The following is a 14,738-nucleotide window of genomic DNA, read 5'->3' as shown; positions in this document are numbered from 1 at the left end:
ACACGGGAGCTGTAGGGATATATTGGCGCTGTAGGGATGTGTAGCTAGGCATAGTACAGGGGCTTTAGGGATGTATAGCTAGGAGGAGAGCAGGGACTGTTGGGCTGTAGGCATGTATAGCTAGGAACGGCACAGGGGCTGTAGGGATGTGTAGGGGGTTCAGGGATGTATAGGGGCTGTAGGGATGCAGAATAGCACAGGAGCTTAGGGATGTTTAGGGGCTGTAGGCATGTATAGCTAGGAGGGGGCGGGGGCTGTAGGGATGTTTAGCTAGGAGGGGGTAGAGGCTGTAGGGATGTTTAGCTAGGAAGGGAGCAAGAGCTGCGGGGACGCCAGGTGATGATCACGAGTGCCTGTCTCACACCTTCCCTGAGTGTTTCCCAGTCTATGGCGAAGGTTCCAGCTGCTGCTTCCTGTAGCGAGCGAGGACCCAGCGGCTAAGACACGCCCCACCCCCAACACTGTCGACCCTGGGACTGTCTTCACTCCGCCCCCTCCTCCTGGCCGTCCAATCCGATCCCTGCTACGATCAACCCGAACCTCGTCGGCTATTTCCGAAGCTTGCGGGGAACCGAGCGGCTTCGGCAATTTCCGGTATTGAAGGGGTGCCCGCCGAGCGTTTCCGGCTGGAGAAAAACCCGAGTGGCTTCGGTCTTTTCCGCAGCGGGTCCTTCGCCTGGGGCATGCGGCTGCTCGCGCGGACTGTCCGCGCAGCGCAAGGGCTGCGCGCGGCCCCGCCCCCCGCCAGGAGCTGCCGCGGGGCCGCCGCCGGGGCCGCTGTGTGCGGGGGACGTGCCGCGCAGGAGCCGCGGCGCCCGCTGAGCTCCTGGCCCGGCCTGGAGACGCTGTTCGCCGCCCCCGCGCTGCGCCGCTTCCTAGAGGAGCAGGCGGGGGTTCGGGGCGGCCCCGAGCTGCGAGCGCGGATACAGCGGCTGTGGGCAAAGGAGCAGGAGCTGCGGGACACGCAAGAACTAGCACGAGCAGGTGAGAGACCCCTCACCCCCCACTAACGGCCGAGCGCGCATGGCCCCGCCCCCTGGCTCTGGCTCCGGCTCCGCCCACGTGCTCTGCTGGATCCCGCCCGCCCGGACTCGCGAATTCCAGGTTCTGTGTGCGCGCGCCTGTGGCTGCTAACTCCGGAGTTTGTCTACACGGGGAGTTAATTCCTGATTAACTCCGGAATTAAGAGTGCTTTATTGCATTTTAGCTTAATCCGAATCAGATTAAGGAACTCATGTTGCAAAATAAGAGCGTGCACAGAAGGTATTAATCAGCAATAGCTGTTCCACTTTAAATTCACACTTTACCTTAATCTGAAATAATTTCTCAGTAGCAATGAGTGTTCATTGGGCTTGTGTTCCTGACGGTCCTGTCTAGTATTTAAATCCCCTTGGGGATCTGTGCCATAGTTTCTGCAATTGTTTTTATTTAAGTCAGAATCACAGCTTTCATTTTTGAAAAAAGTTTCTAGCCTTCAGGGATGCAGAGAAAAAATTTAAATGTGAACCCTAAAGGCTCCATAAGAAGAAAGCAAATAATAAAATTACTTTTAGAAAAGCTCGTGTTTTTGAGGGGCCTGACAAATGATTTTTTAATGTTTGCATGTTGACAGTATTGTGTTAAAATGTGCTAGCAAAACACTTACCTTATCCTGGTGTGTACAGGCCCAAAATGAATATTTTCTAACATGCTATATTTTCCCCAGACTATAAAAGATCATAACTGTCAGTTTTCAAATAGTTGATGGGCTAAAATTTGCTTGTATAGGCTCTTCATTGAACAATTACAAATGAAAAGATTTAAATAGAAATAATTCAGCCACCTCCACCTGGCCGTCATTTGACTTTTTAATCATAGACTATGTCTATGCTATGGGGATGATAGTGGCATAGTTTTGGTGGAATAGCTATCCCAGCATAACATCATAGTGTGTAGATGAAGCCTACAGTGATGGAATAGGTTTTTCAGTTGCTGCAGAAACACTTCCTTCCCAAGCAACAATAGCTAGATTAACACAAGTATTCTTCCATCAACCTAGCTGTGTCTAGACTGGGGATTAGGTTAGCGTAACTACAGCGCCGAGGTGTGTGGATTTCTCACAGCCCTGAGCTCTGTAACTATGTAGAAATAAGTTTTAGTGTAACTCAGGCCCCTAGATTGTTTTTTTTTTTTTTGGTTGTTCTCAGATTGTTTTGGTTGTATTAGTTATTTCACTGCAAAATGGTACCCACCTTTTTTGGCAGTGAAGATATAGCCTTAGACCTCATTGTCAGTAGGAAAAATGTGTATTTTAACATTAAAATCCTAGTGTAGACAAGCAGTTGTACTTTAACATATTAGCTGTTTGAGGTAGTGGGGAGCCTACAGTTTATTTGACCACATGACTTGACTACATGTTAAAACTAAAAATAACGTTGACTACATCAGGGTTTTAACACATGTTAAATTAATTAGTTAAAAGCATACCTTCTTTCCTAGTGACAGTAAGGCCTAATGGGGCTTTTGGTTGTGCTAAGATAACTTGACTATGCTATCATAATTCAAAACTTCACCCTTTTTTGCCTACTATGATATGGCCCTATAATTCACAATGGGTAATAGATAAAACTTTTAGATAATGTTTTCACCTCTTACATTACCCACCTTGTCTCTTATATCCTGGGACTAACATGGCTAGTATGCTCATATAATGGGTAATATTCAGTTTAGTGAAGAGCGCTAGATCAAGGTTTTACACACTATTTAAGCCTTTAACATGAGGCTTACGTGGGATTGAGAGCCTTTCTGTAAATGCAGATCACCATCTTTATTTAATGATCCATCCTTTAAACATACCAGCAGGTCAATTTAGAATTGAACATGTGTGGGAAATAATGAAGCACCAGTAACTGAACAGTGCACAGCATTTCCCTTCTAGATAGAGGAAGAAAAAAAGATACAGCTACTTTCTTAATCACAATTTAAAAAAGCATTTATTGCAAATCACTTTTGAGTCCATCCATCCTTGTTTAGAGCATCATCTGGTCTTTTGAGTGTACATGACAATTTATGCTTCTAACCTGCATTTGCACATCTAGCAAAAAGGCAAACACCACTTTTTTGCACTCTTTCTTTACCAGTGTTCCCTCGAGGATATTTTTATTTTTCTGAGGCTGGCAATATAAAAGAGCATCTTTTGTATGTTACTCTAGGCTTCTTGTGTCCAAAGTTTAATTCAGACTGAAACTCGGAAGCCAACAGAAGTAGCAGGGGAGTGAAAGGCTCTTAGCAAAGAGTAGCAGTGCAGCCGAAGCAATGCAGTTTAGAGAGCAGACTCGTTGAAAGAGATGCTCTATATCTATCTACTAACTGAACTGGGGAGGGAAGGGGTATGTGTTTGTTTAATGCACACCTGCTTAATCCATGCTGATACTGTTTCCTTATCCCTCCCTGTGTTCAAGCAGCAGACGCTTGAGGGTATATCTACACAGGTGTAATTGTATCCCAGGTAGGCATACCCACACTAATCTACCTAGCATGGATAACAACAGTAATGAAGATGTGGTGGCATGGACTTCAGTGCAGGCTAGTCACCTGAGCACAAGCCCACCAAGGACCCTGTGTACCTAATTGAGCTAATCTGCACTGAAGCCCTTACTGCCATGTCGTCACTACTATTATTATCTATGCTAGCTGGATTAAAGCTGGTGTGGATATGCCTACCTGCACTCCAGTCACATCTTCATTTTCTGAGTAGGCTGTACACAAAGAGCCTTCTCCTTTCAGTGAGGTCAGAGTGTTCTCTTAATAGATTGTTTTGGATGTGGTGTTTTGTTGTATGTGAAACTGTATTTGGTAGCCTAATGGCATGTCTACACTGGCAAAGTTACAGCAGCGGCATTTACAGCACCGCTCAGAGAGCACTGAAGGGAAACCGCTGTTGTGTGTTCACATTGTCAGCTGCCTGTGCAATAGTATGTTCACACTTGGGCACTTGCAGCGGTATTCACAGCAGTGCATTCTGGGTAGCTATCCCACAGAGCACCTCTTTCTCTTCTGCCGCAAGGACTTGTGGGAAGGTGGAAGGGATTGTGGGGCATCCTGGGTACTGTCCCAATGACCCGTGATGCGTTGCTTCGCATCCCAGAAATCCCTTAGCTTCTGTCTGCTTTTGGCACCATCTTTCAACGGTTTGTGTACTGTGCACCCTGCCTCTTCAGGCTGCAGGAATGGATCCTGAACTGTTGACCAGTATGCTGCTCGCTCTGACTAACACGTCACAAGTGGCAGTGGAGTTATTCCTTAAACTACAAAGGCAGATGGAGTGCAACATTGTTCTTGCCACGCATAGAAGATACAACATGAGATTGTGGCATTTATAGAGGTGCTGACCACAGCTGAATGCCATTTTGGGGCTCGGGAAACAAGCATCAAGTGGTGGGATCACATCGTCATGCACGTCTGGGATGATGAGCAGTGGCTGCAGAACTTTCAGATGAGGAAAGCCACATTCATGGGACTGTGTAATGAGCTTTCCCCAGCCGTGTGGCACAAGGACACAAGAATGAAAGCTGCCTTGTCGTTGGAAAAGCGTGTGACAATTGCACTGTGGAAGTTGGCTACTCCAGACTGCTACCAATTGATCATTAACCAGTTCGGAATGGGAAAGTCAACTGTTGGACTCATGCTGATGGAAGTGTACAGCACCATTAATCGCATCCTAGTCCGAAAGACCATGACTCTGGACAACGTGTGTGACATTGTGGATGGCTTTGCACAAATGGGCTTCCCTAACTGCGGAGGGGCCATCGATGGCATGCATATTCCAATTCTGTCACCAGACCACCTAGCCACCAAGTACGTTAATCACATGGGGTATTTCTCAATGGTTCTCCAGGCGCTTTTAGACCACCGTGGGCGTTTCACAGACAATAATGCAGGCTGGTCCAGAAAGGTGCATGACGCACGCATCTTTCGGAACACTGGCCTGTTCAAGAAGCCGCGAGCAGGGACTTTCTTTCTGGACCAGAAGATCACCATAGGGGAAGTCGAAATGCCTGTTGTGATCCTGGGAGACCCCGCTTACCCCTTAATGCCGTGGCTTACGAAGCCATACACGGAGCAACTTGACAGCAGCAAGGAGCGATTCAACAACAGGCCAAGCAAGTGCAGAATGACTGTTGAGTGTGCTGTTTAAGGGCTTATCTACACTGGCATTTAACAGCACTGCAACTTTCTCACTGAGGGGTGTGAAAAAACACCCCCCCTGAGCTCAGCAAGTTTCAGCACTATAAAGCGCCAGTGTAGACGGTGAACCCGCCCAGTGCCAGTAGCTACGCCCCTCGTGGAGGTGGGTTTTTTTAGAACACTGGGAGAGCTGTCTCCTAGCGCTCTGCTTCGACTACACAATCCACTTTAAAAGCAGTGTTGTGGCAGCACTTTAACATTGCCAGTGTAGACTAGCCCTAAAAGCCTACTGGTGCTGCCTCTGTGGGAAGCTGGACCTGGCCAATGACAGTATGCCTATGCTAATAGCCGCATAGTGTATGCTCCATAATATTTGTGAAGGAAAGGGTGAAAGCTTTACTCAGGGCTGGACCCCAGAGGCTCAGTGCCTGGAGGATGTGAGTTTGAACAGCCAGAGGTCAGGGCTATTAGAGGGGCACAGCGCGTGGACATAAAGATCGGGGATGCCTTGAGGAAGCAATTTGAAGATGAAAGCCAATAATACTTGTTGCTATGTGTGAGATTGCAGTGCTTGTAATGCTAGGAGCTGATTGGTGCACATGATGCAATAAGGGGGTTTAACATAGTTGTATGTTACTTTGCAGAGCTCTTTTTGTTTTCAATTTATAGAATAAAGATTGCTTTCAAACCAACACAATTCTTTTATTAAAAGACAACAACCGGAGGAGAGAGTCAAACAAAAAAAATGTCAGCAGGGAAGGGGATGGGGGAAGGGAAGGCCTCAGGAGGAGGAGGGGTCCCGGGACAGTTTAAGATTTATGTATGTCCTCGGATTATATCCAGTCTTCTCCTTTGGAGTACAATGCAGCGGGTACTGTACTTCAGCAGGGCCAAACTGCAGAGGGATGGGTGTTGAGTGCAGTGGGTAGTGGGAGTCTGCAGTGCTGGACAGTGAGGAGGGAGGAGTGGAATGCTGCTGGAACAGATTGGAGCCAGGAGGTTGATAAAAGTGTGATGGTGGTGTCTGGGGGGGCACATAAGAAAGAGTTTTGTGACAGCTGGTGCAGGGGAGCTGCTTGGTTTGAAGAGCTGGTATAGCCTGGAGTGTGTCTGCTTGGCGCTCCATAACGTTAAGAGTTGCTCCATGGCTTTATTCTGGTATGCCACATTCTCCCTTCGGTCCCTCTTCTCGCTGTCCTGCCACTTCTTCAATTCCTGTTTCTCGGCAGCGGAGTACATAATAATCTCACACAGAAAGTCCTCCTTAGTTTTTCTTGGCCACTTTTAATTCTGCACAGCTGTTCAGCCACCGATAACAAAGAAGGAGGCTGGGCTCCCGAGGTCATCTCTGTGAAGTTTTTAAATGCAACATTTTACAGAAGCAGTATTGTATTAAAACACAGCCAGTACTCACACACCTGTCACTATCTGGCTGACCCCACGCAAGCACATGAGCCACAAGACCCCCAAAATGGTGAGTGGCCACAGGGACAGGGTAAATCACTCTTCCTGGACCCTTCTGTACATTGGGCATGTGACTCTTGGGGAGAGCCAACACTTTGGGGGGGAGGGGGGTGATAATCATTCCTGTCCCCACACTTTCCACAGGATGTGATCATTATGGAAGGTATCTCGCTGCTGAGGGTGAACAGGGAATCAAGGGAGGGTCTTCTCCAAACCTGCGGCTTCCACCCTGGCCTCTATGCAGCTTGCCTGTGTTCAGCAATGCCCCCCTCTCCCTGCCCCCCTGTGACGGCACAGTGGTGCGGGAAGGTTACCGTGAGTAGGGGAAGAAACAAAGCAGCTCTGCCGAAGAACCTGCGGCAGCGGATTGCCCAGTATCTCCACAAGAGTTTCCTGGAGATCTCTGAGGGAGATTCCCGTGAAGTGAGGGAGTCAATCAACAGCCTGTTCTGCCGCTTATACGAGGCATGCGGTGGGAGACAAGCCTTGCCTTCTGCAACCGCCTTACCCCCAACAGCTCGCTTCAGCAATTCCCAAAATCAGATCCACTTACCTGGGGCCTCCTCTCCTGTTTGTGCTTTGCCAGTCTCCGACAGCTATGATAGCCTAGGCTCCTCCAGGATAGAAAAGAGCTGCTGGCTACATGCATCTCTGGCCTTCGAGTCATCTTCTGCCTCTGGGTACCCCTCCACATCCTTGTCCAAGATTTCCTCCTCCTGGCTCAGTACACTCTCAACTGGCACACAAGCCAACAAAATATCCACAGGGCCCTTCGCGATGGAGGTGGGATCGCTGCTCAGTATCATGCCCAGCTCTTTGTAGAATTGGCAGCTCGTGGGCACAGCACTGGAGTGGCAGTTTGCCTCCCGCACCTTGTGGTAGGCTTTCAGCAGCTCCTTCACTTTGACCCTACATTGCAATGTGTCCTGATCATGGCCCCTTTCTGTCATGCATCGTGAAATCTGTCCATAGATATCATAATTCCTACGGCTGGAGCGCAGCTGGGATTGAACAGCCTCCTCTCCCCAAATGCTGATGAGGTCCAGCAGCTCGGCATTGCTCCAAGCGGGGGATTGCCTGGTGTGTGGAGCAGGCGTGGTCACCTGGAAACATGCACTGAGACAACTGCACGCATCACCGAGCAAACAGGAAGTGGACTTTCAAATTTCCAAAGGAAGCTACGGGGTAGAGTTGATGGTTGTTGGTCACCAGAGGACAGGGCAGTAGAGTTCAAGCCGATGACCAGAGAGATGAGAACAGGAATTGTTCAACACCTCCTGCAGGCCAATCACAGCACTGTAATCGCCATGGTGTCAACACTGGCACCGCAGCGCTGTAACCCTGGTGCAGAAAACTCTATGCCTCTTGTTGGGATGTTGTTTTTTTTTTTAAAGCACTGCAACTGTGCAGTTTCTGCACACTAAGTGGCTTGGCAGTATGTACACCTGAGGAGTTATAGCGCAGAAAGCTGCTTTACTGCGCAGAAACTTGCCAGTGTAGACAGAGCCTAAGACTAGGTAACAATGTTTTCCTGGCATAGATGTGACGAGCCCAGCAATACCGGCAAAACCCTGTGTAGACATAGTTATATCAGCAAAAGAGTCCTTGTCGTTTAGGAGGTCATTTAACGATACCCGCAAAGATCTCCTTATGCCCATATAAATTGCATCTCCAATCGGGGCTCTGCTGATATAGCTCTACCAATATAGCTGTATCGGCAAAGCCTTTTTTCTGTCAACTGGTCTTAAAAAAAGCTTGTGTACAAATATTGGTATTATCTAAAATCAGGCATGGTCAGGAATTTTACAGTGAAACACTATTCCAGTGAAATTTTTAATGATAGGTACACAACAGTTTTCAGCTTTCAACATTAAATGTAATTTTTTTTCAGCTATTATACATCAAAAAGGTTTGTTTTTATATTGAAAAGAAACTATTGTTTTAGAACTGTATGCTTTGAAAACATTTTTCTGAGATGATTGGTAATAGTATATAAGACCTTTAGCTTCTGGGTTACTATTCAGAATCCAGTCAAAAGCAGAAGTGGCCAAGAGTTATTGCAGTATAATGACAGGTTTGGCCTGTGTGCTGGATATATATAAGTAGTATTTTTAGTTCGGTGTCCAGTGTACTGGTGTAAGCTTCACAAAAACTACCACCACTTTGGCACCATTCTTGATAATTGCAGAAGAACAACCAAGGATTGAATGGGCATGACAAATATAACAGTCCCCCTTCATTGCTAGAAGTGGTAACGGTGGGCTGTTTAAAAGTCTGTCTGGGCTGGATTAATTTATTTTAAGAATTGCTTGTATTATTCAAGAAATGTCATCTGTGCTGAGCAGTGAGGTAGAGGTGGGAATGTTGTGATACAGCCAAACCCTTAGGTAAATAGAGAATTTTAAGATTAACTCCTAGTTAGTTTTCACATTTCTTTCTGGATAGAATAGAGAGAGATTAAATAGGGTGGATCACCCCATATCTCATATAAACAAAACCAGAAAATACTATTAAAATAATTATTCATCTCTATCACATATTATGGCAAATGTGGGGGTGGGGATGGACTAAGGTCTAAGGTAATAACATATCATAGTCTTCAACTTTTAATGACGTCAAAATATGTTTTTATTCAGTAAGAATTGTGGTTTGTCATACAGCTATTGTGGAGGGCGGATTAATGAGATTGTGTAAATCATAGCTATTGAGGATTAACTCACTCCAATATTGCAGATGAGAATGAAGATTTGCAGAAGCTTGCAGAAGAGGAAATAGTTTCCTGTCAGGAAGAGATAACTGAATTGAAGCGCCAGGTATAGTCCTTTATAAAGTAACGTCATATATCCATCTACTATTCAAAGTTAAATGAGCACTAGCCAAATCCTGTCCTCATTTATGACCATACAACTTCATTCAGATTAGTTTTTCATTTTTTACAGTTGATAGAATGAAACACAATCCCATGTCTCTAGCAAAGAACTGCAAAGTTGACATATTATAGAATCACAGAAATACAGGGCTTGAGAGGTAATCCATCCCTTCATGGACGAAATATCCCTAGACTATCCCTGAAAGGCATTTATTTGTATTTATAGAGCCCTATGTGGGCACTTCTCAAGAATTTCAAACTATAAATGCTAATAAGGCTTCTTCTGTTCTCTGGCTGCAAGAGAAACTGTTAATTAGTTTTACTGCTTATATGTATGTGCCCAGGGCCTTTATCAATTGATAAGGGCAAATACACATAGGATCACTGTGAGAGTAGGCTATTGCTTTTACAAAAGACATTTTTAAACTATGTAACTAGTTCTCACTTGTTAGTTTGTGTAGGCATCTGCATAGTAGTAAGTGTCATCAAAATCATTCCCTCTGGAATGTGCACAATAACAAGGTAAAAAGCTATTTTTTCCCCTAAATCTGATCTGTTAAAGAAAATTGATTAATTTTGCCACATACTCATCCAGCACCAAAATGACAGTTGGTTTATATGTTTATTTTTTTTTGGTAAACATACAAAAATGTATAGATTTACAGGAAGAACAGATAAGACAAAGATATATAGAGAAACTGTACTCAGTACAAGCAAGCAGTAATGGGTGGAAAACATTACAGGGAAGTGTTTAAAGCAAGCTTGGTCCAATATGTAAAATTGTTTTATAAAGGCTATTGATGTATTTTCAGGTTTTAATATCAGTGCATTTTTAATTTGTGATCAATACAAATTCACATCTTTCCTGATTAAAAAAAATAACAAAATAAAACAAAACAAAAATCTTGAACAACTCCATGACACATTTCCGAACCTTTTCAGTTACAGAGCTACTTAGTTGATAAGCTAGTATTGAGTTAAAAGGAAATCTCAGTTTAAAAAAGACTTTCCATTTCCAGATATTGGTCAGTGATTTCTGTAGTCTCCAAAAGCAGAGGTCTCTTCTGGCTAATGGAAATCTGTGCAAGGTTTTGCTGGTCAACTTGAAGAGAGCCTTTCACCATCACAGACAAACACAAAAAAGGCTTTGCCCAACAAATGCACACTTGATTCGTGTTAGTCTTCTGGGAGGTAGTGTAGTAACAAAAAGGGCACCGACTGGAAGTCAGGAGATTTGGGTTCTATTCCTAGGACTTCCATTGATCTGCTGTATGACTTTGGGCAGGTTATTTCACCTATGCGTCAGTTTCCTACCGATAAAATGAGGATAACGATACTTACCTTCCTTGAAGTCTACAGATAAATGCTAATAAGTATTATATATTCATGTATTAATGGGAGTTGCCTGGGGAAAATTATAGTACAAAAAAAAGTAGGTTGAGCTTAAACACTATGTGGGAAGAAAGAGCATTAAGAAAACTACCTAGTTGGAGAATGTCAAGGAGCTACCGTAACAGACTGCAAAATAAAATAATTGACGGCTTGTGTGATATTTTCATACCATCTGAACATAGTGAAATATTTCAAGTATGCATTGAGGTGTCAGGAGAAGAAAATCTTAGGATATGTCTACACTGGGAAGTTTCTGCGCCACAAATTATACCACTTTTATTAAACCGCTGGAATTAAACCGCTGTTGCGTGTCCACGCTGTGCTCCTTGTGACGCTGGAGCGCATCCACATTAGCAGCTCTTGCAACGGCAAAGACAGTAATATATTGTGGTAACTATCCCACTGTGAAACTGGCCACAGGGTGCTTTGGGAAGGGTTTGCAATGCCTCATGGGGCAGGCACAGCATCACATGATGCAGGTTTCCCAATCCCATTGTTCCAGGGGCATCCTACTGCATTGCCAGCTGCTTTTCAACTGAAGGGGTGGTGGGGAAGAGTATGTGACAGGGAGTGTGTGTGTGTGTGTATGGAGGGGGGGAAGAGACAGTGTATTTTGGGGGACAGAGCTTGTGTCAGCATGCTGTCTTGTAAGTTCAAACAGCGACAGGAAGCAACCAGTCCTGAGGCAGGGGGAAACCCTGACATCAGCCCCCGCCTCCCTCCTTGAGATCTCTGCACTTCAATCTCTCTTACACTCTCACACATGCATGGGTGCCAAGCTACCTGCCCCTGTGTTCAACAGCGTGAGCATTCCACATTAATGGCTTGCTTTGTATCCCAGAGCAGATCAGCACAGCACACAATCACTGCCAGAAATAATGCTTTGAAAGGGGAGGGGCACATGTCTCCGGGGCAGCCAAGTTCAAAACAATGAGCAGAGCGGTCACTTGAGACATTATGAGACAGCTCCGGAGGCCAATTACAGTGCAGAAAGCAATCAAGTGTCTACACTGGCAATAGAGAGCTGGAGCCTCTGTGCAAATAGCCTTATGACTCTTGTGGAGGTGTTTTGTTTTTGTTTTGTTTGCAGCGCTGCAACTGAGGAGTTTCTGCACACAAAGTGGCTTGGCAGAGTGTACACGTCTGCAGTTTGAGCACAAAAAGCTGCTTTACTGCACAGAAACTTGCTAGTGTAGACAAGCCCTTAAACAGGTAAAATGGTGTGTAATTTTTGTATTTACAGATAGTATTGCATTTGATTCCTTCAGAAGAAATAGACAACAGTGATTTGGTCATGGAAGTAACTGCTGGAGTTGGTGGACAGGAAGCCATGCTGTTCACTGCAGAGATATTTGATATGTATCAACAATATGCTGCATATAAAAACTGGAGATTTGAAATACTGGAATATTTTCCAAGTGAAATAGGTTAGTAATTAATGCTCTAATAACTTGAATCAAAAAGTTGAATAGTTAAAAGCAGTGTACTTACATGAGGGTTTTGTTGCCTGCCTACAAGCACTTCACCTCCAAATTTAAGTAAACAGAATCAGTGGAGCTGTCTCAAAAAACAAGATTTTTCTCAATTTTTACTGTGAGAATGAAAGGATGAAAATCTATACCTTCACACAATGTAGTTGGCGTAGCTTGAGAAAAATCAATATGAATTGAAGTTACATGTTCAAGGTGAAGATATCTGCATACTGGTATGTTTATATATATTAAGTATGTTTTGTATTGATTTGGAAACAGTTGTTTTATATAGCTATTTAATATTCTTGTTTTTATATGATCATTCTGTTGTATTCTGAATGTTTGTTCAGTGCTGTGGGTGCTTTGGGACAAAAAGGGGCACTGTGAATTAAAATTATGTTCGGTGACTAAGATGAAATATCTTGAATTTATCTGAAATGTTATCTTGTGCCAAATATTTTCTCATCCATTTAAATTTTGTTTCAGTAAAAATGTACAATAAAACCTCACTAATCTGCACCAAAAATGCACATGCTTAATATCACACACATGCTCAATTGTAAATTCACCTGGACAGTAAGTTTAAAGGTTGAGCCATTACATAAACCTGGGGATCTCCACTTAACCATATAACTCTTATGATAAAGGTTTAAATCAGGCCTGCACAATATGCGGCTCACGGAGGCTCACTGTGCGGCCCACGGTGGGGAATCAAAGGGCTCTGGGCTGCCAGCAGCGGCGGGGAACCCAGAGCCCTTAAAATCCCAGCTGCGGCCGAAATTCAAAAGGCTCTGAGCTGCCCGCACCGGTGGGGAGCCCAGAGCTCTTTAAATCTCAGCCGTGGCCGGGATTCATAGGGCTCTGAGGTGCCTGCAGCCGTGAGGAGCCCAGAGCCCTTTAAATCTCAGCCACGGCTGGGATTCATAGGGCTCTGGGCTGCCCGCAGAGATTCCCAGCCGCGGCTGAGATTTAAAGGACTCAGGATTCCCCGCCACCACGGGCAGCCCAGAGCCTTTTGAATCCCGGCAATGGCTGAGATTTAAAGGGCTCAGGGCTCCCCGTGGCTGCAGGCAGCCCAGAGCCCTTTGAATCCCAGCCACGACTCCAGCGGATGGGCTGGGGCTGGGATTTAAAGGGCTCGGGCTCCCCTCAGCGGCAGGAGCTCTGGGCCCTTTAAATCTCTGCCCCAGTCCCGCAAAGCTCCGGGTTCCCCCAGCTGCTGGAGCCCTGGGCCCTTTAATTTGCCCCAGAGGGCTCCCAGCCACTTCTTCAGCTGGGAGCCCCTGGTTGGTTTAAAATCAAGTATCACCTCCCCACCCCCAACCTTCCTTTTTGGCCCACAGCTGTTTTGGTGGGGCGGCGCTGGGGAAGGAGGGTTTGTTTCTGCAGGGCTGGGCGGTGCTGAGGCAGGGTGTTTCCGTGGGGCCGGGAGGTTCTGGGGGGGTGTGTTTCCGTGGGGCCGGGGGGGGTTGGCCCTCAGCTGTTTTCTTTGGAGTAATGTGGCCCTCACTGCTTTACGAGTTGTGCAGGCCTGGCTTAAATTGTGTGCAAGACCTTTCCTTGGAACGCTTCACTGAAATGAATATTACCATTTGGGAATTATAGGGCCATATTTTAATGGGCAAACCTCACTTGTACACATGAATTAGTTGTTGCATGCATTTGTACTTCTGAAAATGTAGGTCTGGTTCCTTTATGAAACCCATCCTCTTCATAAGCTACACTTCTCACTTTCTGACTGTCATAAAATAATTCTTGTGACTCCATCTTAATGAAGATCGGATTTATTCATTTGTATCTTTTATTCAATCTAGTAAAGTTAAATTGTGTAACAGGATTTTTTTTAGAAGCAGAAAAATTCAAATATGTAAAACTGGTCTATGCTACAGTCTTCTTCAGTTCTTTTCTCATTGTCAGCTGAGCATTTTGGACTGCTAGTTGCTAGTGACTATCATGAGCTCAAGTTTTCTGTTATTTCAGAATCTCCTTCTAGAGATGTTATTGTTAACTGGATTAAGCAAATTCCCCATGTGCTAATTCTTAAACATGCCAAAATTTATAATTCAAGGACATCCATAAGGTAGACTAATTCTGTCACAAATAAACTGATGATTGTGGTCAAGCATACCCAGTTTGCCAGTAAATTTGCTTGCCAAGTCACAGTACAGATGGTATAAGGCGTTCCTGTGGGTGTACCTTGGTGTGGGTGGTACTTTGTTTCTTAATCAAGTTAATTAATGTCCATTCTATTTTTTTTTATTTCCACATGCTGTGGTAGCTTCTAATTAAATATACAGTGGTTTACTAAGGCAGATTAACTCACTAAGACATTTCACAAAAGACATGAATGTAGGTTCACCAAATGGTAAACAAAT

General features: G+C 45.0%; 1 protein-coding gene across 3 annotated transcripts in view; it reads left to right on the top strand.

Annotated features, from left to right (window-relative positions):
- Positions 1 to 683: 683 nt before the first annotated feature.
- Positions 684 to 14,738, top strand: part of MTRF1L (mitochondrial translational release factor 1 like) — a 22,357-nt gene continuing 8,302 nt past the window's right edge. The window contains exons 1-3 of one of the 3 annotated variants that reach the window (XM_030556606.1): positions 684 to 984; positions 9,364 to 9,443; positions 12,135 to 12,318. In XM_030556606.1, the coding sequence (XP_030412466.1) occupies positions 684 to 984; positions 9,364 to 9,443; positions 12,135 to 12,318 (565 nt within the window). Of the gene's footprint in view, positions 985 to 9,359; positions 9,444 to 12,134; positions 12,319 to 14,738 lie in introns of those variants that run through there. The other 2 variants (XM_030556607.1, XM_030556609.1) reach the window with 2 other exon arrangements.

The sequence above is a fragment of the Gopherus evgoodei genome, chromosome 3 (assembly GCF_007399415.2).
Source record: "Gopherus evgoodei ecotype Sinaloan lineage chromosome 3, rGopEvg1_v1.p, whole genome shotgun sequence".
NCBI lineage: Eukaryota > Metazoa > Chordata > Testudines > Testudinidae > Gopherus > Gopherus evgoodei.
This window is presented reverse-complemented; position numbering and strand designations above follow the sequence as displayed.